Below are 24,338 nucleotides of genomic sequence, written 5' to 3'. Positions count from 1 at the left end.
TATAAATAATGGACAAAAGTAGACTCTAGTTGGAGAAATCTTAATTTAAAAGTTCAGTTCCTCACTTACCAGCTCTATGTCCATGGGCAAGTTACTTAATTTCCCTGAGCCTGAGTGTAAAATATTTATAATAACTTTGGGGGAGAAGGACACTTCTCATTCCTGATCTTCCTCCATGTGGAAGTATTCATGACCAAGGCACACCCCTAGATTAACAACCCTCTGGTCTCATTCCACTCTTACTCATACACGAAGAAGTTGAGGCAATCTGTTTCATTTACAGTGAGAAAGATCTATGTTTTATTAGTCTCTTCCTCCTCCCTCTCTCCCTTTATAGATATGGCTACCTCAAGCTGTAAATTTTACATGGGTAAGCCCCCATGGAGAAACTCTCCTCTGTGACTATGTGGGTTAAGCCTAGATTACAGGTTCGGTATTGGTAAACCCATATACCCATGTAGGTAAGCCACATTCATCAAATATTGCTTTGTTTTTAATAAATGTAGTATGTTGCTCAATTGTCTTTCTGCTTGTCTCTATAAGGTGGTTTTGAATTCAGGCAAGGAAGTAGGATACTAGTTATTAGTTTACATTTTAATAGAGTTGTGGAAAGCTTTAAATAAGCTAATACATATAAAACTCCACCTAATACCTGGGAACATAATAAACATTCTACCATTACTGCCACTATGATAAAAGAGTGATTCAAAAGTTAGGGGAAAAGGCCCATATTAAAGCTTTTATCAGTTCACTATAAAACATCTAATATTAATTCAAATGAAATATTCTTTCTAAAATATATCAATTAAAAATAAGATACCTCCATTAATTGAAACAATGTAACCTGTTATACTAGTTAGAATATGGAATAATGTACAAGTTGGAGCATTCATTAAGCATAGAACATTCTTTATAACCTATAAATCCTCACTAGTTCATACATAAAATGAAATATAACACACATAAGCAAAAAAAGACAATACTCCACACAGAGAATATTAAAATTTTAACTCCAGCACATAGGCTATTAAAATTTAATGTTTATAAACAGCTTGAAGTCTAAAAGTTTTCAGATGAATATACTAGAGTCAGTTTATTCTACAAGTTTAATTACATTGTCAATATGCTAAAAATCACACACAAAAAAAACCTCAAGATTATATTTAATCTGATAAGAATCAAAATATAATAGAAAATTGATTCTTCAAAGTGCACCCAGGAAGCTCTCTAATAGTAGCAAGATCAATCTGAAATCTATGGACCTTCAGGAGTTTTGTGAAACCCCTGAAGTTTGCAGAATGTCATGCACGTGTTCATGCATATGTGGTTCAAATCCTCTACTTTCATTACATTCACAAAGCATTCATAAAAGGTAAAAATAGCAAAGCATCATTTTATAATTCAAGTGATCTCTTCTAGTTATCCATTTATTCAAATTTTTAGTAAAATCTTGCAGGGTATTTTCAACTTGAATAATTTTAGTAAATAACAAACCTTTAAATAATCAAAAATAGAATCTACAAAATCTACAAAAAAGAATTATTTCTTTAAAAATGTCCACTTACCTTTCAAATGTTTTGATACCATTACTTCATTAACATGCAATGCTTTTCCTGTTGTTCTTAAGTCCACTGTATTATTTTCCTGCAATCCTTCACTTAGCTTTGCAAAAATGTTTTCAATGCAATTGGTGTTATTCTTCAAACCATTAGGTAGTTCCCAAAATGAAGCTGTTGCACATGTATCAAATGTAATGGTACTTCGGGGATTATGTTTTCCAGTATCAACCTTCTTCCTCCTCAGTACTGACTTTCCAGACTGTAATCTTCTACTAATATGGCTTTTCTTTAAGAGGTGTTTAAAGACATCTTTCCTCTTTATAGTTTTCTGATTTTTTAGCACTTGCTTCTCAGTGCATGTACAATTTATATTTTCTATTTTGTAATTATTTTGATCTAACAATTGGCAAATAGGCTTACTCTCTGACTTATATTGGACTTCAATAGATCCAGTAGTAGTAACTTCGTCGAGATGAACTGAATCTTTAGAATAAATTGCAAGACCAGAGGCAACTAACATGTCTGCCAAATTGTTTTTCTCATGAATGATGTCTACCTTCAGTTTTGTTTCAAAACTGTATCCCCTAAACTGAAAAACTAAGCCCGGTTTACTCAGGAAATCTTGAAAAAATCTTTTGGCTTCCTCTGTCCAATGTCTGCCTTCAGCAGGTAAGACACCATGTAAGATGCAAGAATAACTTAGCCTCGGCAAATTCAGAAGTTCTTCAGGAACAACTTTAAGAATTTTTATATCTGAATAAGGTATGTAAACAGAAAATCCATAGTCAATCAATGTAAGAAGTAAATTCTGATCAGAGACTTTGGAAATTTCTACTCTATTCCACTGATCTTCCGATTCATATTTGAACAAACAACTAGAACCGGGAATTATATGGTCCTGAGGCACTGTTTGTAAGTCTTCTGGTAGATCAGAAAGTAACATAAAGAGAGATTTCATTGTGTCAAAGAAATCTTCTAACTGAACACAGAAGTCTGATGGATCAGAAACAGCAGTGGCAATACCAGAATATTGCTTACCATTTTGAAGCTGTGTCCAAGTAAATGATCTTATGGTACATGGTGATACAGGAGTCTTAGATTCAACACTACAAATAATTCCTGAAGATCTAAATTTGTTTTCTTCAATATGAACTGTATTTAAATTTAAATATTCCAAAAGTAACAGACCATCTATCAAAATGTCTACTTTCCAAGCAGAGTCTAAATATTTCAGGAAAAGGATGTTTATTTCCAAACGAGCAAACAAATCCGCAATGGACTCAAACGGCATCTTCCTAAAATTTTCAAACCAAATCCATTTACAAGGCACAGCTTGTCTTGGAATATTTCTGATTTCATTACTAAGCACCTTAGTATTACATAAAGGCACTATTTCATACCTACCACAATCTACTAAAAAAACAAGCACTTTCTCATCAACATACTTAGCTACTTTTGATCGATACCACTCAAAAGTGTTTTTAGATTTTGCCAAGCATTCCAAGCCTTTCTCAATATTTTCCACTGATAAAAAAGCAGGGTTTCTTACTTCTTTAGTAATTAATACCGTTAAATCTGATAAAATCTTTTTATTTTTAGATAACTTCACATAAAATGTTCCACTTTTGGAAACATGAAGTATTTCAGCCTTTTCAAGTTGTCCAGGTTTTAACTCTTCAAAAGGAATACTAACCAGTTGGTAGGATGGCTGAAGGATCACAGAACCTTCGTATCCATCTGATCCTCCTTTCTTCATTTCACTATCAACAGGGCCCACCTTTTGAGAGACAACCTGAGGCATTTGTAATACTGTTCTCTGTAGTTTCAAGCACGCTGTCCATTTCACTAGTTCATTAATGACACATTTTTCATCACAAATTACATTTACTTCCCATTTCTGTTTATGCCGTTTCAAAAACTCACAGGAAACTGCTTTGTTACTTACTCTTGAAGCAAAATAATCCACAGTTTTTCTGTCCCATATTTCATTAGGTTCATTCCACTTGACTCCACTAAGGAAAGAATGAACTCCTAGCTGAGGAATGGTTAAGAACTCCTTCTTAATTTCAAACATTTTAGATGTGCTTACTACTGCAGTATTACCATAGTCAATAAATTCCACTTCATAAGAATTTCTTGACAAAATTTTCTTAATAACTGCTCTGTAAATGGCATTGTCACCAGAGTATTCTGCAACTACAAGATCTCCCACCATGGGTTTAACTGATTTTCTCTCTCTCACCATACTGGCTCTTCTTGCATTTAGAGCAGCCGCTAGTCTGATGATTACATTTTCATGCTCAGCAAGCTGAATATGGAAACTTGCTGGATTACTTATATTAGAAACATATCCTCTAACTTTGGCATTCAAGTAAATCTTGGGTTGAGGAAGGTCTTTAATTTGTGGTCTGGCATGACTATGTATGTTTTTTGAGGTTGCTTGATTTAATTCTCTAATAGAAGACTGTGATACAACCCTTACTGATTTTTGGCCCGCATCATGTTCATCAAGAATATGTGCAAGTCTAGGGACAATTTTTACACCTTTATTTTTAAGTTCATCTTGCAAAGACTTCTTCACCTTGTTTTTTGACACAGGTTCCACTTTACAGCAAACTGATGGTTTCAAAAGCCTGGCATATATACTTCTGGGATTCATTAGCTGATCTGTTTTGCTTTCAGAATGTGTTATTAGACTAGTTTTACTTACGTTATGGTGATAGTTGTTTTCTATTTTACCTTTCAAGGAAACAGCCTTTTTTTTATTCTCATTTGTTTTATGATCCTTTTTCACACACTGTGCTTGGTCACAATGCTTTTTCCCATAAGCATCAAGTAGCATTTTAATTTTCTGATTTATATGTTGATATCCATCATATAAGTCCACACCAAACTGGCCATCTGGCTCCCTGGACAGTATTTTTGCCCTTAATGGTTTTCCAAAAAATTTACCTGCAAACCAGTTATTGATTTCTGCTGGAATATCTACATCGCTAAGATCTGACAAAAAACATTTAATAGCCTGCATAGGTGTAAACAACAACTCTGGAAACTCATCTGAAACAGCCCTCAACATACTTTCTTCTACTAATTGCTTATTTCCAAAGTCCACAAAATACACCAGGAAGTCAGATAATGAATCTGTCGGCATTGATAAAGCTCTATAAGAGAGACCATCCTCTACATACTTAGATATACATAATCTCATTTTACTAAAATTATATTTGGGGCAATCACTGGGGTAACTAATTTCCCTGATTTTTGTTTCTATCATCTCTAGGTCTTTACTATTTCTACTAAGTTGGCAATAAAACTCTTGAGGACTATATATGTGAGATATATATATTTCTTCCTCACTTCCAATTTTTATATTGAAGGAAGAATAACAGTAACTGTAAAGACTAACTGAAGATGGAAATGGCTTTGATACTGTACAATATTGTGCAGAGCCATGACGAATAAGAAATTCTTTTGCACTAGTAAATGGAGACTGTAAATCCACTAAATTACTTAAACAGTTTGGATATATAAGAACTATGGCACAGATGACACAAGTCAATAACCCTCTAGATGAAGAAATAAAATTCTCAAAGTCTCTGCATGCTTCTCTCGACCAAGTGAATATTCTACAACTAATGGGTTCAACTAAATGGTTAAGACTACATCTGAAGGCCTGGGCTTCTAAAGAAAGAAAATGTGGCTTAATAGCACAAAGATCTCTAATTAAAACTCTTTCCTGGTAACCATAATCAACCAGTATTACATCAAATTCTTTTTCTGATATTTGAGTCAAAATAGCAGCTCTATACCACTTTCCATCTTTAGAGGATTTAGCAACACAAGCCATCTGCCCAACCTGATAAGGATCAGAATGAATACTATAATAATGCTGAAGTTGTTCCATTAGTAATTTTAAGTCTTCTAACTTACATTGCAGCTGGCATAAGAAGTCACCTGGGCCACAAGAATAAGAACACTTAACTTCAAGGACTGTTCCTGGTTTAAACACATATTCTTTATAACGCCATGGTGACTCAGGTCCCACAGACAAGATGAAAGGGTTTTCAAATTCAGAGAAATTAACAGGTTGGGACTTTAACAAAGACAAGTTACTTTCTTTTAGCTTATTTGGATGGTACCTTTTAGACTGAGGTCCTTCAAGAAGGGCAGATATTACTTTCTTAACATTAACTTTACTTTTGGATTTTAAATTTAACACTGAATACTCACTTACAAATTTTGGACAACATTTTGGTTCTACTTCCCAATATTCTGCATATCCAGCTTGTAACATAAGAGAGACAACATCATTATCTTCTGAGGCTTCAATACTCTGAATATTTACAGTATACTTGTCATCTTTTTTTGCTATAACCTGAAGCAAAACTGCTTTGTTCAGGACAATTTTTTTAAAATAATCAACAGCAGCCTTCACCCATAAATCTTCAACAGGAAATACATGTGCAAGTGAACAGCACATGGCTAAAGCAGGCAACTCACAGAACTCTGGAAGCAAAATTTTTACATCAAAAAATGGTATGGAATCAGTATTTCCATAATCTAAAAAATAAACATTAATTTTATAACCATTAATTTCAGTGACGACAGCTCTATAAAAATGTCTATCCTTGCTATATCTAGCACAACAAAATGATCCAGGTTCTGGATTTCTTAGAATCAATTCCTCATTTTCACACAGATCATAATATTTGTTTATATTTTTAATTATATCTTGAAATTCATTCTGATGTTCATTAGTACGTACCCAGAAATTTGATGGGTTTAATACATACACTACGAAACCTATGTAGGCAGCTTCTATCTTCATTTCTACAGTTTTAACAGGAAAATCTATTTTTAAAGTATCTTTTTTACTTAGAGAGTCTATCGGCTGCTCAGTGTTTGCAATAAAACTCCCAACTGCAAAGCTGTTTACCTCAGAAGCACTAGTTGCCCTCAGCCTATTATAAATTTTTGAATCAGACACTGGACATAGTACTTGTGTGCCTACAGTCTTCAGCAGACACTTAGAAGTAACTGTAGACTCTTGAGTTTCTAAGGTTACATAATACAAATGCTCATCCTTATTGAACCGATCAAGGTGTGCATATACTACCTGTCCTAACAAGGCTTGTTTAAATATACTCAGTTGAAATTTTCTTATATCTCTGTCTGGACTGTGTAAACATGTTAGAGAACATGGAAATGAAAATAATGGTACTAAGACAAAATCTTGTTTAAGTTTCTTTACATGAACTGAAGGTACAGTCTCACTACTGCCATAATCCATAAACCAAATTCTCACTTGATTATTGGGCAAAAGCTGCTGAAGAATTCCTCTATGCCACTGTCCATTTATCCTTCTGGCAACACAAAGTAGTCCAAAATTATCACATGTGGGACTACTTCCTTGGCTGATAATATCATAATGCAAAGTCATACATGTTGTAAAGTTTTCCAGCTCTGGAATCCATTTAATTAATTGGCAATAAAATTTACTTGGGCTCAAGGCAGATGATACTTTTACACTTTCAGTACTGCCCACTGACAAAGATGGTTGCAAATTATCCAGAACATGCTGAATATCAAGTAAAGTATCGTTATTACTTAAAGATGATTCAGGTCTTTTACGGTGTAATGAATCTGGCATTTGTTTGGGGAATTCTTTTACCATTTCCACAATAAGACGAAATGAATCTCCATCAATGAGTCTCCCTAATTGTAATTCAAGAACCTGGGATATAATGTTTGGCACTTCAAGAACAATCATCTGAAGAGGCAAAACAGCTTGCACACAACCTTTCACTTGTAGTCCTACTAATGACTTGAAATAATTCAAAGCCTTGGGAGACCATTTTTTCCCAGCTGGTAGTATGTTGGCCAAAATGCCAAATGTTACCCGTGGTGGTAGCTCAAATAAGTTGCCACACGCTGAAGCAACCTGCGTACTGTCAACTCTCAGTTCCTCTCCGTGGTCTATGAGGAGCACAGTATAGAGTTCATTTTTCTTTTCCACAACTCTTCCCCTCTGCCATTCTCCTGATACTCTTTCTTCTACCAAACAAAAGTCATCGATGTCTACATTATTGTTTCCTTTTTGAACATACTGTATTTCCCTCTGCAATATGTGGTAGTCAAACTCACATTCAATATTATTTCTGCCTTGAAATTTCACCAGAATGTCCTTGGGAAGACATTCTATATGTGATATTGTCAGATCCACATTTAAAAGGGCTGGTAACAGAGATGTAGAATCCATTTTCTAAAAAGCAAATGATAAGAACCTATTAGTTTCTGGACAGACAGTTGTCAAAATTAAATGAAATTAGTCTTATATGTATGTAAACATAAACCAAACTAGCCTTAAAAGTATGTAAATATATATTAAATATCAAAATAATTCCATGTCTGTATTTATCAAACTGAACAAGTTGGTAAAAATTATATATATTGGACAAGATGAAGAAATAAATAAAATGCATCTGACCATTCACTGCCTTTCACACTTTCAAAAAATTCTACTGAAATAACCAAAAGAGCATTTAAAAATAGGGAGAATGAATATAATCACTGGAAAACAGAAAAAAAAGGCAGTATTTTTCAAGAGACTAACAAATTTCTCGTAGATATTGGACTGATAGTGTGTAATGGAAGAAAGTCAAGTAAAGCCTACTGGAGAACTACACTCCTTCATGCAGACTTCTTCCAATACCCATAATTCCAAGGGGTGAGTGCTAGAAGCAAGGGTGGATGGTTCCCAACAGGGGACACACTGTTTATAGTCCCTACTCTGTGTCAGTTAGCAGTATGTGGTCCCTATCAGCATCATTATACAACTCCAGGTTCCTCCTCTGAGGGCAACAAGTTGAGACAATAGGTTGGGACAACAGAAAGGAGAGCCAGGCATGGAAAGACCCTTAGACAGGTTAAGTACCTCCACGCTTGTCGCTAGCATGTGTGTATGTCAAATCGCTCAGTCATGTCTGATTTTCTGCAACCCTATGGACTGTAGCCTGCCAGGCTCCTCTACACATAGGGATTCTCTAGGAAAGAAGACTGGAGTGGGTCACCACACCTCCTTCAAGGGATCTTGACAACCCAGGGATCAAACCTGCATCTCTTGTTTCCTGCATTGGCAGGCGGGTTCTTTACCACTAGCGCCACCTGGGAGGCCTCTGTCACTGGCATGGGTACCCACAAAAAGTGTGGAGGGAGGGGGAGAGGAAAATAAATCTTTAGCAGAGAGGCAAAGCTCTCTACTCTAACTATGGCTCCACCTAAGTTTCTCTGGATTGTTAGAATTCTAAAAACTGTAAGTCAAATATTCAAGAAGCATAAAACAGCCCCCAAATTCAGGTAAGAACCAACATCTATTGTAGTAGGATACAGCCTAACTCCAGCTTGATTCTAATAGTTGACATTTTTTTTTCTATGAGAATGAGAAAGAGACAGAGAGAGAGAGAAACACTGGAGCTAAAAAAAAATGAGGGAACCACTTAAAATAAACCAAGGAAACCCTCACATCAGGAATAAACATTGTATTGAAGGAAACAGCAAAATATTGTTTTTCAACAGTTCGATTCCTCTTTTTAAAAAGTCCAAAAGAGGATAATGCATTTTTTTATATGACTAAGTAGTCATTAATATGCAACAACTGAAATCAGGAATAACTACCCACACATAAGAGTCAATGGGAATGTCTCTACTGCAATGAGGATAGCCAACGCAAAATATAGATGGAAGACAAGAAAATGTTGAGAAAAATACCCCCAAAACTCAGAAGGATAAAAAGATGAAGAAGAAGTATGAAGGACAGGAGTATAAAATCTTACCAAAGTATAAATGTTGTTATCTCAGAGATAAAATAAGAGAAGAGAAGCCCTTTCTTAGACTTAAGACCCAAGTCCACACAGTGAAACAGGCCACTGGAAAGCTTGAGGAATGATTTAGGGTCATCTGGGTGCTGATTTCAGTTCTTATTTCCTCCCAGATAATTAACTTGGTGTGATAATCAGCATGGCTTGATCTACAGAGATTCTAGGCAATGCTCACTTGACCCTGATGTCCTTAAAAATAAAAATCAATGAGCAATACATTAAAGACTCTCATTAGACTAAGCTGCCTTTAATTAAAGTCACAGGCCTCTACTCAATTACCAGACTTTAGTCAGTTTATAAATCTACAATACCTTACATGAAGAGAAGACCAAGTATTATTAAGAAAGGACCCTGTGTTTGATTATACCAAGAACATTCCTCTTGGTATTCACCCAAAGGGTCACCTGAGTAGATAGGAAAAGGAAAAAAATACTTAAGTCTTCCAGGAATCACACACACTTTAGATATAAAAAGCAGATGCAGCCAGAAGGATTCCTTGATGAAGTGAATGTAGTGTATACAAAACAGACCAAAGAAAAGCCCAAAGGAAGTTATGCGATGAGGTTACCCCAGATACCAGAAGCCTGCTCCTCCACACTGCTGCCCCTCCTTCAAACAAAACAAATGGCCTCATGGAGAATTTCACAGAGAAAGGGGGGGAAATTTCTGAACTTGATCTGCACATGTTCTCTCACCTAATGCCAGTAACTTCCAGAAAAGGACTGCAAAAGCACTGCATCCCAACTCAGGACAATCCTTGCCAAAGAAACAAAAGGAGGTATTCAAGTTGACACGACTACCAGTACATCTACTTTGCCTGAAGAAGAAACTGTTTCAGTTAAGAACCTATGCATATTAGTAGGCCACAGCTAATAGTTTCTGCAGGATGATTAGCAATTCTGAAGGAACAAGACTGGAGGATTTGTTACAAAATAAATCTGAAGAAGAGGCATATGGATGAGCCTCTCAGACTTGGCACATGAAGAAAACTTGTAGGTGGCATGTGATGTGCATTGAAGGGCTCACTATGGAAAAGATTCTTAATCAGGTAGACAGAATTACTTATTCAATGACTATGAATCAGCCTCCTTCACCTGCCTCTCCAATGCTTGCTCAACAGGATCATGAAGCAGGTTCACTGGGTTATGGATAAAGCTCCTACCCTTGTCTATCTGAAGATCATCAAACAATTCAGAGAAAATTAGGGAAAAAACATCAACAGGAAATTTAAAACTAAACCAATTATTTTATACAAGGGACGATTATTTAAGGATATAACTTAAAGATGTTCTAGATCCAAACTCTATTCAGTATACACTGACAGAAAGTACTTACACTTTGTACACAAGTTTAGGACATCAGGAAACTTTAGTTTTACTTGAGACTCAATTAACAGTATGAAGTTTGGGGAACTGTTTTCTCAGAATCAGATTCCAAATCTGTAAAATGAGAGGGCTGAATTAAATTTGGGTTTCTCAAACATGGTTTTTGTTTTTTGTTTTTTTTGCAATAGCAGAAATCCTTCTTAATCTAAGGTGCAAAAAGTAAATAGAAAACTTCAAATATCTATCAGTTAGATTCATAAATGGTAGTCTAATAATTTCATGTGCTGTGCTGAGTTGCTCAGTCATGTCCAACTCTTTGCCACCTCATGGAGCCCACCAGGCTCCTCTGTCCATGGGGATTCTCCAGGCAAAAATACTGGAGTGGGCTACCATGCCCTCCCCTCCAGTGGATCTTCCAACCCAGGAATCAAACCCAGGTTTCCTGCATTGCAGGCGGGTTCTTTACCTTCTGAGCCACCAGGGAAGCCCCAATAATTTCATAAATTTATACAATTATAAAGCCAGTAAATGAGAATACTAAAATCATTCTGATGAACACAGTCTTATAGCAGCGCCATCATATAATTTGCCTTAATATTGTATTTGGTAACAGTACTGGGGAAAAAATCAGGCTCAAACATTTGTAACAGTTTCACAATTGTACATGATCAGATACAGGTAAGTTCAAACAAAAATAGAGCAGACAGTTACCAAAGGGGAAGGCAGGGGTGGGATAAATTAGGAGTATGAGATTAACAGATACAAACTCCTAAACTTAAAATAGATCAGACAACACATGTTTGCTGTGTATGACAAGGAACTATATTCGATATCTTATAACAACCTAAAGTGGAAAATAATCTGAATATAAACAAACAACTCAATGATTTTGCTGTATACCTGAAACACAGTAAGTCAATTATACGTCAATTAAAAAACACACATCCATCTTATTTTGGATTTAAGGATGACACTAGGAATTATTTAAATATAAAGATCACTTAACCCATATTGTGTTTTTTTGGGTCATGCTATCTGGCTCTTAATGCGACTTTTAGGAAGTTATCCAAGCATTTGTTGTCACCTCCCCATTTCTTGCTGTTTCCAATTTATCAGCTCAATAAATCTTTTCTCTTAATCTTAAAAAAAAAGATGCAGTAGAGCCTCAATTTAAACAAATTAATTGTATGGCACCAATCAGTGCTCATTACTGCTTTTAAGTTTAATATATCATATTGAAATATTTTATTTCTTCTTTAAAAAGTAGACTATTTTTAAAAATTAAATTCAAAGTTCACAAACTCATGAATTAAATGTAAGTCAAAAATTCAAAGCATCACTGTTCCCCTAAGGTTTGTGAAAATACAATCTATAACACTATTAAAATTGATATGGAAACCCCTTCCTACACTAAAATCCCCTGATTCTACAGAATACATATTAGAGATGATGCCACTCTTAATGATGAGTCATGTAAGTAACTTAAATTTTTGTAAATTTTCTAAAAGAAATTTGAATTTCTTTCCTTATATTAAGAGCTTCTTATAATGCTTTACATTTTTTTAAAAAGTTTTCTGCACATTAGTTTAACTGATCTTTGCAATAAGATTTCCATTTTTCAAATGAAAAATACTTAAGATAAAGGAAATACAGGAGTGAGCTTGAATTTACATTTTCTGATTCAGTCCAGTTCTCCAAGTTCTCCTCCCACATAACTCCCACTGTTTCACACTGCTCTTTCAACTAACCCATGTAATCATGGACAAGAAATAAAAAGTGAAAGATACAAATCGAAAACCAAAAATCTAAACAAACAAACAAAAAAACAATAGGGAAAGCACCCTTATGGGATAGAATCAGCTTATTCTTCCTTTTTCCAAATTTAAAATAATTCTGGTTAAACTCTGACTAGCATTCTGGCAAGGTTACCATGTGCCAGAAGACTGGATCAAGTTAGGCATCTGTGCTTTGGTTTTCCTCCTCCTATATTCTCCATATATTCTAGGTTTAGGTCTTTAAGGATACTGATAAGAGTAGAAATCAAACAGCAGAGAGTACTTTTAAAATTGCCTATTTCAAAATCAGTGCTTCAATTTTGCTAACATTCTTTACCAAAGTAGTTCCTTAATCAAGGACAATGTTGTCCCATAGGGGACATTTGCTACCTCTGGAGATATATTTGCTTATCATAACTGGGCCAGGGTCAAGGTTCCCACTGGCATATACAAGCCATATGCCAGTTCTTTGTTAGTCACTAAGTTGTGGCCGACTCTTTTGCAACCCAATGGACTGTAGCCCACTAGGCTCCTCTGTCCATGGAATTTCCCAGGCAAGAATACTGGAGTGGTTGCCATTTCCTCCTCCAGGGGAATCTTCCTGAACCAAGGACTGGATTTGCCTCTCTTGTATTAGCAGGCAGATTCTTTACCTGAACCACCTGGGAAGCCCAGTCTATGCCAGAGATGCTGCTAAATATCCTATAATGGACAGAATAACCTCCCACAAAAAAAAAAAAGCAATTATCCAATTATCCATACCAAAATGCTGGCTGAGAAAATGCTTTACTGAAAGTAAAAACAAACCCCAGGGAGATAAAAGAATTCTTTAAAACCATCTAAAGAATTAGTCAGAGAAGGCAATGGCACCCCACGCCAGTACTCTTGCCTGGAAAATCCCATGGGCAGAGGAGCCTGGTAGGCTGCAGTCCATGGGGTCACGAAGAGTCGGACACGACTGAGTAACTTCACTTTCACTCTCATGCATTGGAGAAGGAAATGGCAACCCACTCCAGTGTTCTTGCCTGGAGAATCCCAGTGACAGGGGAGCCTGGTGGGCTGTACAGGGGTTGCAGCAGAGCAACAACTAACGTCTATGGGGTTGCACAGAGTCAGCCACAACTGAAGCGACTTAGCAGTAGCAGCAAAAAATTAGTAGAAAACAATCTAATCTTAAAGCTTTCCTCATGAGACAAAAGAGGCTACCAGTTTTTTAAAAATTTAAAATATTACAAAAAATAAAGCTGTAACAAAATTGAAATCAATTAAAAAATATATAAAAATCAATATAATTTATCACATTTTAAAAAAATGATTTCCTCAGTCCAAATATCTTCTGTCACCTTTGACTCCACTTTTTCCCAACTGGAAGCCATCCAGTTTCCCTGATGGCTCAGCTGGTAAAGAATCCGCCTGCAATGGGTAAGACCAGGGTTCAATCTCTGGGTTGGGAAGATCCCCTGGAGAAGGAAAAGCTCCTCACTCCAGTATTCTGGCCTGGAGATCCCATGGACTGTATAGTCCATGGGGTTACAAAGAGACGGACACAACTGAGCAACTGCGACTTTCACGTTCACACACAATCTATCAAGGAATCTTACTAGATTCATCTCCAGAGTACAAAAAAACTCTGACATTGCTTCCATCTCTGCTGCTACAACCTTGGCCCAAACTCCTTTCATCTGTAATACTAAGTCCCTAACTTATCTTCCTGCTCTATCTTTAACCCTACCCTACTCTCAGTCCCAAAGAATGCTCAAACTACCACACAATTGCACTCATCTCACACACTAGTAAAGTAATGCTCAAAATTCTCCAAGCCAGGCTTCAGCAATACGTGAACCGTGAACTTCCAGATGTTCAAGCTGGTTTTAGAAAAGGCAGAGGAACCAGAGATCAAACTGCCAACAACCACTGGATCATCGAAAAACAAGAGAGTTCCAGAAAAACATCTATTTCTGCTTTATTGCTTATGCCAAAGCCTTTGACTGTGTGGATCACAATAAACTGTGGAAAATTCTGAAACAGATGGGAATACCAGACCACCTGACCTGCCTCTTGAGAAACCTATATGTAGGTCAGAAAGCAACAGTTAGAACTGGACATGGAACAAGAGACTGGTTCCAAATAGGAAAAGGAGAACATCAAGGCTGCATATTGTCACCCTGTTTATTTAACTTATATGCAGAGTACATCATTAGAAACACTGGGCTGGAAGAAGCACAAGCTGGAATCAAGATTGCTGGGAAAAATATCAATAACCTCAGATATGCAGATGACACCACCCGTATGGCAGAAAGTGAAGAGGAACTAAAAAGCCTGTTGATGAAAGTGAAAGAGGAGAGTGAAAAAGTTGGCTTAAAGCTCAAAATTCAGAAAACTAAGATCATGGCATCTGGGCCCATCACTTCATGGGAAATAGATGGGGAAACAGTGGAAACAGTGGCTGACTTTATTTTTCTGGGCTCCCAAATCACTGCAGATGGTGATTGCAGCCATGAAATTAAAAGACGCTTACTCTTTGGAAGGAAAGTTATGACCAACCTAGATAGCATATTAAAAAGCAGAGACATGACTTTGCCAACAAAGGTCCATCTGGCCAAGGCTATGGTTTTTCCAGGGGTCATGTATGTATATGAGTTGGACTGTGAAGAAAGCTGAGCACCAAAGAATTGATGCTTTTGAACTGTGGTGCTGGAGAAGACTCTTGAGAGTCCCTTGAACTACAAAGAGATCCAACCAGTCCATCCTAAAGGAGTTCAGTCCTGGGTGTTCATTGGAAGGGCTGATGCTAAAGCTGAAACTCCAATACTTTGGCCACCTCATGCAAAGAGTTGACTCATTGGAAAAGACCCTGATGCTGGGAGGGACTGGGGGTAGGGGGAGAAAGGGATGACAGAAGATGAGATGGCTGGATGGTATCACCGACTCGATGGACATGAGTTTAAGTAAACTCCGGGAATTGTTGATGGACAGGGAGGCCTGGCATGCTGCGATTCATGGGGTGGCAGAGTTGGTCACGACTGAGTGACTGAACTGAACTGAACTCAATCATGATGATTCTCAGCACTGTAACCAGAATGATCTTTTTTTAAAATATAATACACAACGTGCATTACTGGTTCTCGAATATTTGGCCTCAGGACCCTTTTATACATCTATAAGTTAATGAAGACTGAGGTGTGTCCTCTCCGCCTAAATTCATATGTTGAAACTGTATCTCCCAATGATGGGATAAGACTATCTCATAAGAATTGAGCTCTCATAAATGTGATCAGTGAAACAATGAAAACACAGCAATTATCCATACCAAAATACTGGTCGAGAAAATGCTTTACTGAAAACAAAGACAAATCTCAGGGAGATAAAAGAATTCTTTAACACCATCTAAAGAATTAGTAGAAAACAATCTAATCTTAAAGCTTTCTTCAAGAGACAAAAGAGGCAAAACATAAACATCAATGAAAAAGTGTAAACCAGGAAGCAGGCTCTCACCAGATATTAAATCAGTAAGAACCTTGATCTTGGACTTCTCAGCCTGCAGAACTATGAGAAATAGATTTCTATTGTTTATAAGCCATTCAGTTTAAGGTATTTTGTTATAGCAGTCCAAGCTAAGACAGACCCCAAAGAACATACACATGGCTTCTGTCACCATTTACCATATTATAAATAATAGCAAATTTTAAAATACTCATAATTCACTTTCAAATAACAATCACAATTTGTATGGAAATACAAAAAACCTCGAATAGCCAAAGTAATCTTGAGAAAGAAGAATGGAACTGGAGGAATCAACCTGCCTGACTTCAGACTATGCTACAAAGCCACAGTCATCAAGACAGTATGGTGCTGGCACAAAGACAGAAATATAGATCAATGGAACAGAATAGAAAGCCCAGAGATAAATCCACGAACCTATGGACACCTTATCTTTGACAAAGGAGGCAAGGATATACAATGGAAAAAAGACAACCTCTTTAACAAGTGGTGCTGGGAAAGCTGGTCAACCACTTGTAAAAGAATGAAACTAGAACACTTTCTAACACCATACACAAAAATAAACTCAAAATGGATTAAAGATCTAAATGTAAGACCAGAAACTATAAAACTCCTAGAAGAGAACATAGGCAAAACACTCTCTGACATAAACCACAGCAAGATCCTCTATGACCCACCTCCCAGAATATTGGAAATAAAAGCAAAACTAAACAAATGGGACCTAATGAAACTTAAAAGCTTTTGCACTACAAAGGAAACTATAAGTAAGGTGAAAAGACAGCCCTCAGATTGGGAGAAAATAATAGCAAATGAAGCAACAGATAAAGGATTCATCTCAAAAATATACAAGCAACTCTTGAAGCTCAATTTCAGAAAAATAAATGACCCAATCAAAAAAATGGGCCAAAGAACTAAACAGATATTTCTCCAAAGAAGACATACAGATGGCTAACAAACACATGAAAAGATGCTCAACATCACTCATTAGCAGAGAAATGCAAATCAAAACCACAATGAGGTACCATTACACGCCAGTCAGGATGGCTGCTATCCAAAAGTCTACAAGCAATAAATGCTGGAGAGGGTGTGGAGAAAAGGGAACCCTCTTACACTGTTGGTGGGAATGCAAACTAGTACAGCCGCTATGGAGAACAGTGTGGAGATTTCTCAAAAAACTGGAAATAGAACTGCCATATGACCCAGCAATCCCACTTCTGGGCATACACACTGAGGAAACCAGATCTGAAAGAGACACGTGCACCCCAATGTTCATCGCAGCACTGTTTATAATAGCCAGGACATGGAAGCAACCTAGATGCCCATCAGCAGATGAATGGATAAGGAAGCTGTGGTACATATACACCATGGAATATTACTCAGCCGTTAAAAAGAATTCATTTGAACCAGTTCTAATGAGATGGATGAAACTGGAGCCCATTATACAGAGTGAAGTAAGCCAGAAAGAGAAAGACCATCACAGTATACTAACACATATATATGGAATTTAGAAAGATGGTAACGACAACCCTTTATGCAAAACAGAAAAAGAGACACAGAAGTACAGAACAGACTTTTGAACTCTGTGGGAGAAGGTGAGGGTGGGATGTTGCGAAAGAACAGCATGTATATTATCTATGGTGAAACAGATCACCAGCCCAGGTGGGATGCATGAGACAAGTGCTCGGGCCTGGTGCACTGGGAAGACCCAGAGGAATCGGGTGGAGAGGGAGGTGGGAGGGGGGATCGGGATGGGGAATACGTGTAAATCTATGGCTGATTCGTGTCAATGCATGACAAAACCCACTGAAAAAATAAATAAATAAAAATCTCCACAGAAAAAAATAAATAAATAAACCCATTAAATGTTGATATTTTCATAAAGATTATTTCTCAGAACCAAAAAATTACAATTTTTGAAAACCTCAATGTCTGCTTAATGAAAATAGCTGTATTCTCACAGCTGCTTCTGCTGTGAGAATTCAGTATGCAATAGGTTGTTCTGGGTAAAGTATGTGAATAAAAACTGACCACATACAGATAATGTAGTTAGAGAAGGGAGGAGCACTTTAACAGCTTTTTCATATAACTGAGGAATTTTTAATTTTCACAAAAGCTCTATGAGAAGTCATTTCTTAGAAATTATTTACAAAATGGAATATTAAACCATATTAATAAATTTTTGTACTCTGTTACCTTAAACTCCCTTGGTCTATCATACACCTTGAATGAGATTTTCAAACATAATGATTTTAAAGATACATTGATTTGAAAATATTGATTCAGTTATACAAAACTTCCATACATAACACATTAACCAACATCAACTTAAATTAATATCACAATCAACTTTATTAGAAAATCCAAATACTGGTAAGGCATCAAGCTTGCATTGACAGTCCACATATTTTCCAACTTTTCAATTTTGGCTTTAAATCTTAAATTTTATCACTGACAAATACCATCAGGTGTTTTCCTTAACGTGTCAAGCTCACTTTACTCATTCTCAGGAAAATGTCTGCAAAATACCCAAACCTGAAGGACCATAGTTTGTTCTTGAAGTAAAAATGGAATCATACAATGACTGCATGCCACACAATGAAAACCAAACAGCAGTATAAAGGAGCAAAGTATTGGTACACACCACAACATAGACAGATCTCAAAAATAATTACCCTGAGTGAAAGAAAGCTGAGACAATACATACTGTATTTCATTGTTTACATAAAACTTCTACAAAATGTAAACTATAGTGACAGAAAGTTGATCAGTGTTGAGGGGGGGCAGAAGAAACTTCTGGGGGTGTCCGATGTATTTATTATCTTGATTATAATCATTTCATGGTAACACACATTCTGTCAGGTGTCAAACTACACACTTTACATGCAAGTTTGTAGTACCTGAATTATACTTCAGCAAAGCTGTCAAACACACACACCCTACACGCACACAGCCTAAAGTTTATTAATGGTGGAAGAGTAAAATTATGGCGTCTCTATTATTTCAGTTACTACTAAAAAGCAATAAGTTCAATCTATTTTTATTGACTGGAACAGGTCTTAGGAATACTGTTAAGTTGGGGTGGGGGGAGGGGCTCAGAGTAACTTATTAAAAAACAAAAATATTTTCCTATATATGTACAGGAATGTGTCTCTCTGCAAACAGTTAAAGAGAAGAAGGATAAATTAGGAGATGGGACTGGCAAAATGGGGTGGGGGTGGACAGGGGGATGAACTTCTATTTAGCTGCTATACTGCAAAAGGCTTGCACTTCTTTTTCTGAATTCCAAAAGGTAACACGTTATTTTTGAATGTGTATTGAACTGTTAACAACAATGAGGTGACTCAGCAAAGCTCAATCTCTTCAAAAGAGCAACATCACACTCAGACTTGGTATCTTTTGACCTCCGCAGAAAAAAAACGCCTCAGCAATACTGAACCAACCTGGAGGGTACACCTTCTCTGAAAACGGCATTTTTCAGGTCAAGGACCCGGGCGCCCACGAAGTGGCCGAGTAGCGAACACCTTTAGGAAGCCGGGAGGTCACAGAGCTGAGGGGATCCCGACGGGGATCGAAGGCTGTGGGCGGCGCCCGGCTCCTCTGGAGCCAAAACCACAACGGTCAAGGAACAAAGCGAGAAGGGGGCTGCAAAGGCATCACCTTCAAAAACAATACCGCCTACCGCGAGCTGACCATTTTATAGATAGCGACTTACGAAGCCCTCAGAGGAGGTCCGTTTCTTCCTGACGCCAAGTCAGTTTATTCCCGACGCTCTAGCCACAGCCCAAGATGGCGGCAAACTTGAAGCCGGTTCTCGCCCCTCGTGCGCCGCGGGGCGCAGGCGCAGGGCGTGGAGGCCGGGGCATCACGGGAGGCTCGCGGCTGCAAGCTGTTCCTCCAGCCTGAGAATGCCAGCCACCGGGGTCCTGGGAAGCACGCTGCTCAATCTGAGGTACCCACTCCAGTTGGGCACCCTCCCAGCCTGGTCTTTTAGGGCCTGGCTAACGCCTGGGTTAGAGCCTTGTGGGAGGCCTCAGGGGAAGAGGGCAGGACTAGGGTGCTGTAAAGGATGTTGCTTGCCTGGTGGATGTGGCACATGGGGTGCAGTCACCCCTCGTATCTGGTTGTGCGAAGCCTTCAGAGCACGCAGACGATCCCCGCTGTGGCTGCCCGGGAAAGAAACCCGGGTGCCCCTAGTCTGTAGACTTTACAGACCAGTGAAAATAACAGCCACTTATTGAGCCCTAATGAATCAGGTCTTTCTGTACCTTATTGCGTTTTCTTCTGTTTCTCTTTGTTGCAGAAACTTGAATCGGATCCCTGCAACAGATAGTGGTCATTTCTAAAATATTATTAAAGATCTCATTGCTACCAGGGTCTTTATGTTAAAAAGCCATTGACCTGTACGCTTGAGTACACTTTTCCTTATACCTCAATGAAAAAAAGAAAAACACAAACTTTGAAAAAGGAATGTAGGAATTAACAGTATTTTTCTTGAGTTTTTCTGTTAAGTGAGTCACATCTAAGAAAAAGAATAACACATGTAATTTGGCAATTTTTGATAAGGCCTTTCTATGAAACTTCCCAGACACTAAGAAAGATGATTCAAGTGGTCTCTAATTTTAGCACTTAAAAAGAGAGAAAGAGAGAAATGAAGATTGAAGAATTCAGTCAATTCCTCAATCATTCAGTCATTAGAGATACAGGTGCGTTAACAGCATGATAGCAAGAAGGTTTAGGAACCACTGAACTATTTTATTTTCTCATAGCAAGCTGGACTTTCCCCTTAATAATTATAGTGTGTAAATACGTGGTTCAGTTCAGTCACTCAGTCATGCCCAACTCAGCAACCCCATGAAACGCAGCACGCCAGGCCTCCCTGTCCATCACCAACTCCCAGAACCCACCCAAACCTGTGTTCATTGAGTCAGTGATGCCATCCAACCATCTCATCCTCTGTCATCCTCTTTTCCTCCTGCCCTCAATCTTTCCCAGCATCAGGGTCTTTTCAAATGAGTCAGCTCTTCAAATCAGTTGGCCAAAGTATTGGAGTTTCAGCTTCAGCATCAGTCCTTCCAGTGAACACCCAGGACTGATCTCCTTTAGGATGGACTGGTTGGATCTCCTTGCAGTTCAAGGGACTCTCAAGAGTCTTCTCCAACACCACGGTTCAAAAGCATCAATTCTTTGGCACTCAGCTTTCTTCACAGTCCAACTCACATCCATACATGACTACTGGAAAAACCATAGCCTTGACTAGATGGACCTTTGCTGAAAAAGTAATGTCACTGCTTTTTAATATGCTGTCTGGGTTGGTCATAACTTTCCTTCCAAGGAGCAAGCGTCTTTTAATTTCATGGCTGCAATCACCATCTGCAGTGATTTTAGAGCCCCAAAAACTAAAGTCTGACACTGTTCCCACTGTTTCCCCATCTTTTTGCCATGAAGTGATGGGACCAGATGCCATGATCTTAGTTTTCTGAATGTTGAGCTTTAAGCCAACTTTTCCACTCTCCTCTTTCACTTTCAGCAAGAGGCTCTTTAGTTCTTCTTAACTTTCTGCTGTAAGGATGGTGTCATCTGCATAATTATATGATTATTAGTGTCTGTCTCTCCTGCAACATCAAGTCTCATAGAAGTAACACTGAGCATATTATTTTTCCTCAGTGAATCTTTAAGTGAAAAGTTGAATGAACAAATACATTACTGTCCAGGTGGTAGCCGCAGTCTGGGAGTTAGATGAGATTACCTGGAACATGTGAGCAAAGCAGAGGATGGAACCCTTGAAAAGAGCAGTATATTAACAATTCCGGTTAGGACCACAGCTGTGTCATTTATTTTTGCACCTCTTTTCCTTTCCTCTTTTGTCCTGAGTAAGGAGCACAGTGTCTTGCACACAGGGAACATACAAGAGTAAAAATAACCATGCTACACCAAACCACTCTAAGATCCAAAATACTCAACTGCTATGCTTGTGTGCTAAGTTGTGTCCAACTCTGTCCAACCCCATGAATTGCAGCCTGCCAGATTCCTCTGTCCATGGGATTCTGTGAGCAAGAATACTTGAGCGGGTTGCTGTGCCCTCCTCCAGGGGATCTTCCTGACCCAGGGATCGAACCCGTGTCTGTTACATCTCCTGCATTGGCAGGCAGGTTCGTTGCCACTAATGTCACCTGGGAAGCCAGGGTGTTCTTTTCAGTGAAACACTTAACTCTAGAAGACTGTAAACTGGGCAAGTCTCTTAAATTTTTGTGCCTCATGGCCTTTACCATCTTGTAGGAAAGCAGATATAAAATATAGTAATTTCCATCAACCCTTTTCATGGAAGCTACACATGATCCATCCTCAGAACATGCCATTTAAACATTCTTTTATTCAGTTTATCATTTCTGAGTATAGCATACCAAGTGTGATACTTCTGGGTAAGAATATTTTTCCTCTAGTTCCCATATCCTCCAATATCCTAAAGTTAGCTCCATTTTTTTTTTCTATACTTCTACTGCCCGTTTTCTAGAACTTTAGCATGAAATAAATTAAGCTTGATGACTTGGGATAATCTCCATTCTGGTTAACTGGATTTTCTGTCATGTTGGTTTCTTAGATGCCACCAGGAGGCAGCACAAATTTGGTTTGTGATCTCACTCTATCTCACCCTTGATGCCTATACATCTGCAGTCATTCTGTCACTTCCTTAAGGTGAGAAGTCTTTTCTACTTAAGATGCAATTAAAACTGACCACTTTTTTCCCCAAAATATACAGTGTTAATGAGGATGTGGTGTAACAAGTACCATCATATACTTGTAGTAGAAGTGTTAATTGAAGCAATTTGAAAACTATCCATCCAAAGCCTTCAAAGGGTGTATACCATTTACCCTGGCACTCCTTCCCACAACCACTCTCCCACCCCTAGTCATTTCTCTTAAAGAAATTATTGTGACTCTGAGCAAAAATACAGCTACAGAGGCAATCCATACGACTTTGCTTATAATGTGAACTAGAAGCAAAGTAAGGATTCAGCAATAAGAAATTCAGAAATTTGTAGCTGTTAAAAAACAATAGTGTTGAAATGTTTTCCCAAAATGGTATATGTATCACAAGCTATATTACACTAGACAATTTTAATTACTACATAGACGAGCACCATTTGCTTCCATTTCCCTAAATCTGCTCCCAGGTCCCAGAAACTTCCCACATAAGTTTTCCACTTTCCATAAGAAAGTTCCCACATAAGACTTCCCACATAACTCTTCATTTTCCCCATTCCCCTTAGGAGCTCCCTGTCCTATTCCTTTTCCAATGCCCAGGCTTCATCCTGTCATCACAGCCCCAGCACCCTTTCCATTCAACCCAGCCCTTTGCCATTTGTCAACACAGCTTTCCTTCATTCTGACCTCCAGCTCCATCCTCGTAGCTTTCAAGTCCCTTTTCATAGTATTTCCTATAACCTCTGTTTTAGGAAATTTCCTAAACAATTCTGTTTCTTCTCCTAAATTCCAGGAGGTGACACTGAATTAAGCCTTTAAGGATGAGGAGGATTTGGCAAGGCAAAGACCAAGGACTTAGTGGCTTGTCAGGATAATATAGACCAAGGCAGAGAGGAGAAAAATAGCATGAAATGCACAGAGCCTAAACTCAGGGCGGTGATACATGGTGGGAAATTGAGAAGCTTGTTCAGAGACATAGCCTAAGGGTAGCAGAAACCTGACTACGGAGGACCTAGCATGATATTTTATAGACAGTGAACCTCATCCTAGAACTGATGGATGAGCCAATTAAGTTTAAGATGTGATTAAATCAAATCACAGAGTGTTGTGTAAAAATGAATTTGTGGGGAGAGGGGTTTTTTCAGTAACAGATGTGAGACATGATAAGGACTTGAGCCAGAGCAGAGGTAGGAAACAGCTAGAAGATGGATCAGATTCAAGATTACTAAGAATGTCAAATTAACAGGACCTTGTGACTATGGACTCTAGACCTAAGGTAAGTTAGATAAGGACCAGAATCACATCTGTCTTACTCACTGCTAATACCTCTTACACCTACTACAGTGTATCGAACACAGATATTCAGTAGTTTTTAATGAAGGATTAATGTGTGAGTGAGCTAAACTGGCACTACTGTATATGTAGCAAACCCCCTTCTAAGAAGCCGTCAATTTTAAGGCACACCATTGATTTCATAGTAGTCTTTTCTGAGGGTGGGTAGGTATCAGAAAGGTTAAAATGCAGAATGACTCTGCAGATCTTACAAATGAATAGATGAGTTTATTTCCCTTCCCTTGATGGGCTGGCCTTGTGGTTTGA

The 24,338-nt window shown here is 38.0% G+C and overlaps 1 protein-coding gene across 1 annotated transcript in view; it reads right to left on the bottom strand.

Moving 5' to 3' along the window:
• TDRD15 (tudor domain containing 15) overlaps positions 1-7,818 on the bottom strand; it is a 104,101-nt gene extending 96,283 nt beyond the window's left edge. Inside the window, exon 1 of the mRNA XM_061156099.1 lies at positions 1,566-7,818. Coding sequence (XP_061012082.1) covers positions 1,566-7,818 — 6,253 coding nt within the window. The remainder of the gene's footprint in view (positions 1-1,565) is intronic.
• Between the last annotated feature and the right edge of the window lie 16,520 nt (positions 7,819-24,338).

The sequence above is a fragment of the Dama dama genome, chromosome 11, assembly GCF_033118175.1.
Source record: "Dama dama isolate Ldn47 chromosome 11, ASM3311817v1, whole genome shotgun sequence".
NCBI lineage: Eukaryota > Metazoa > Chordata > Mammalia > Artiodactyla > Cervidae > Dama > Dama dama.
This window is presented reverse-complemented; position numbering and strand designations above follow the sequence as displayed.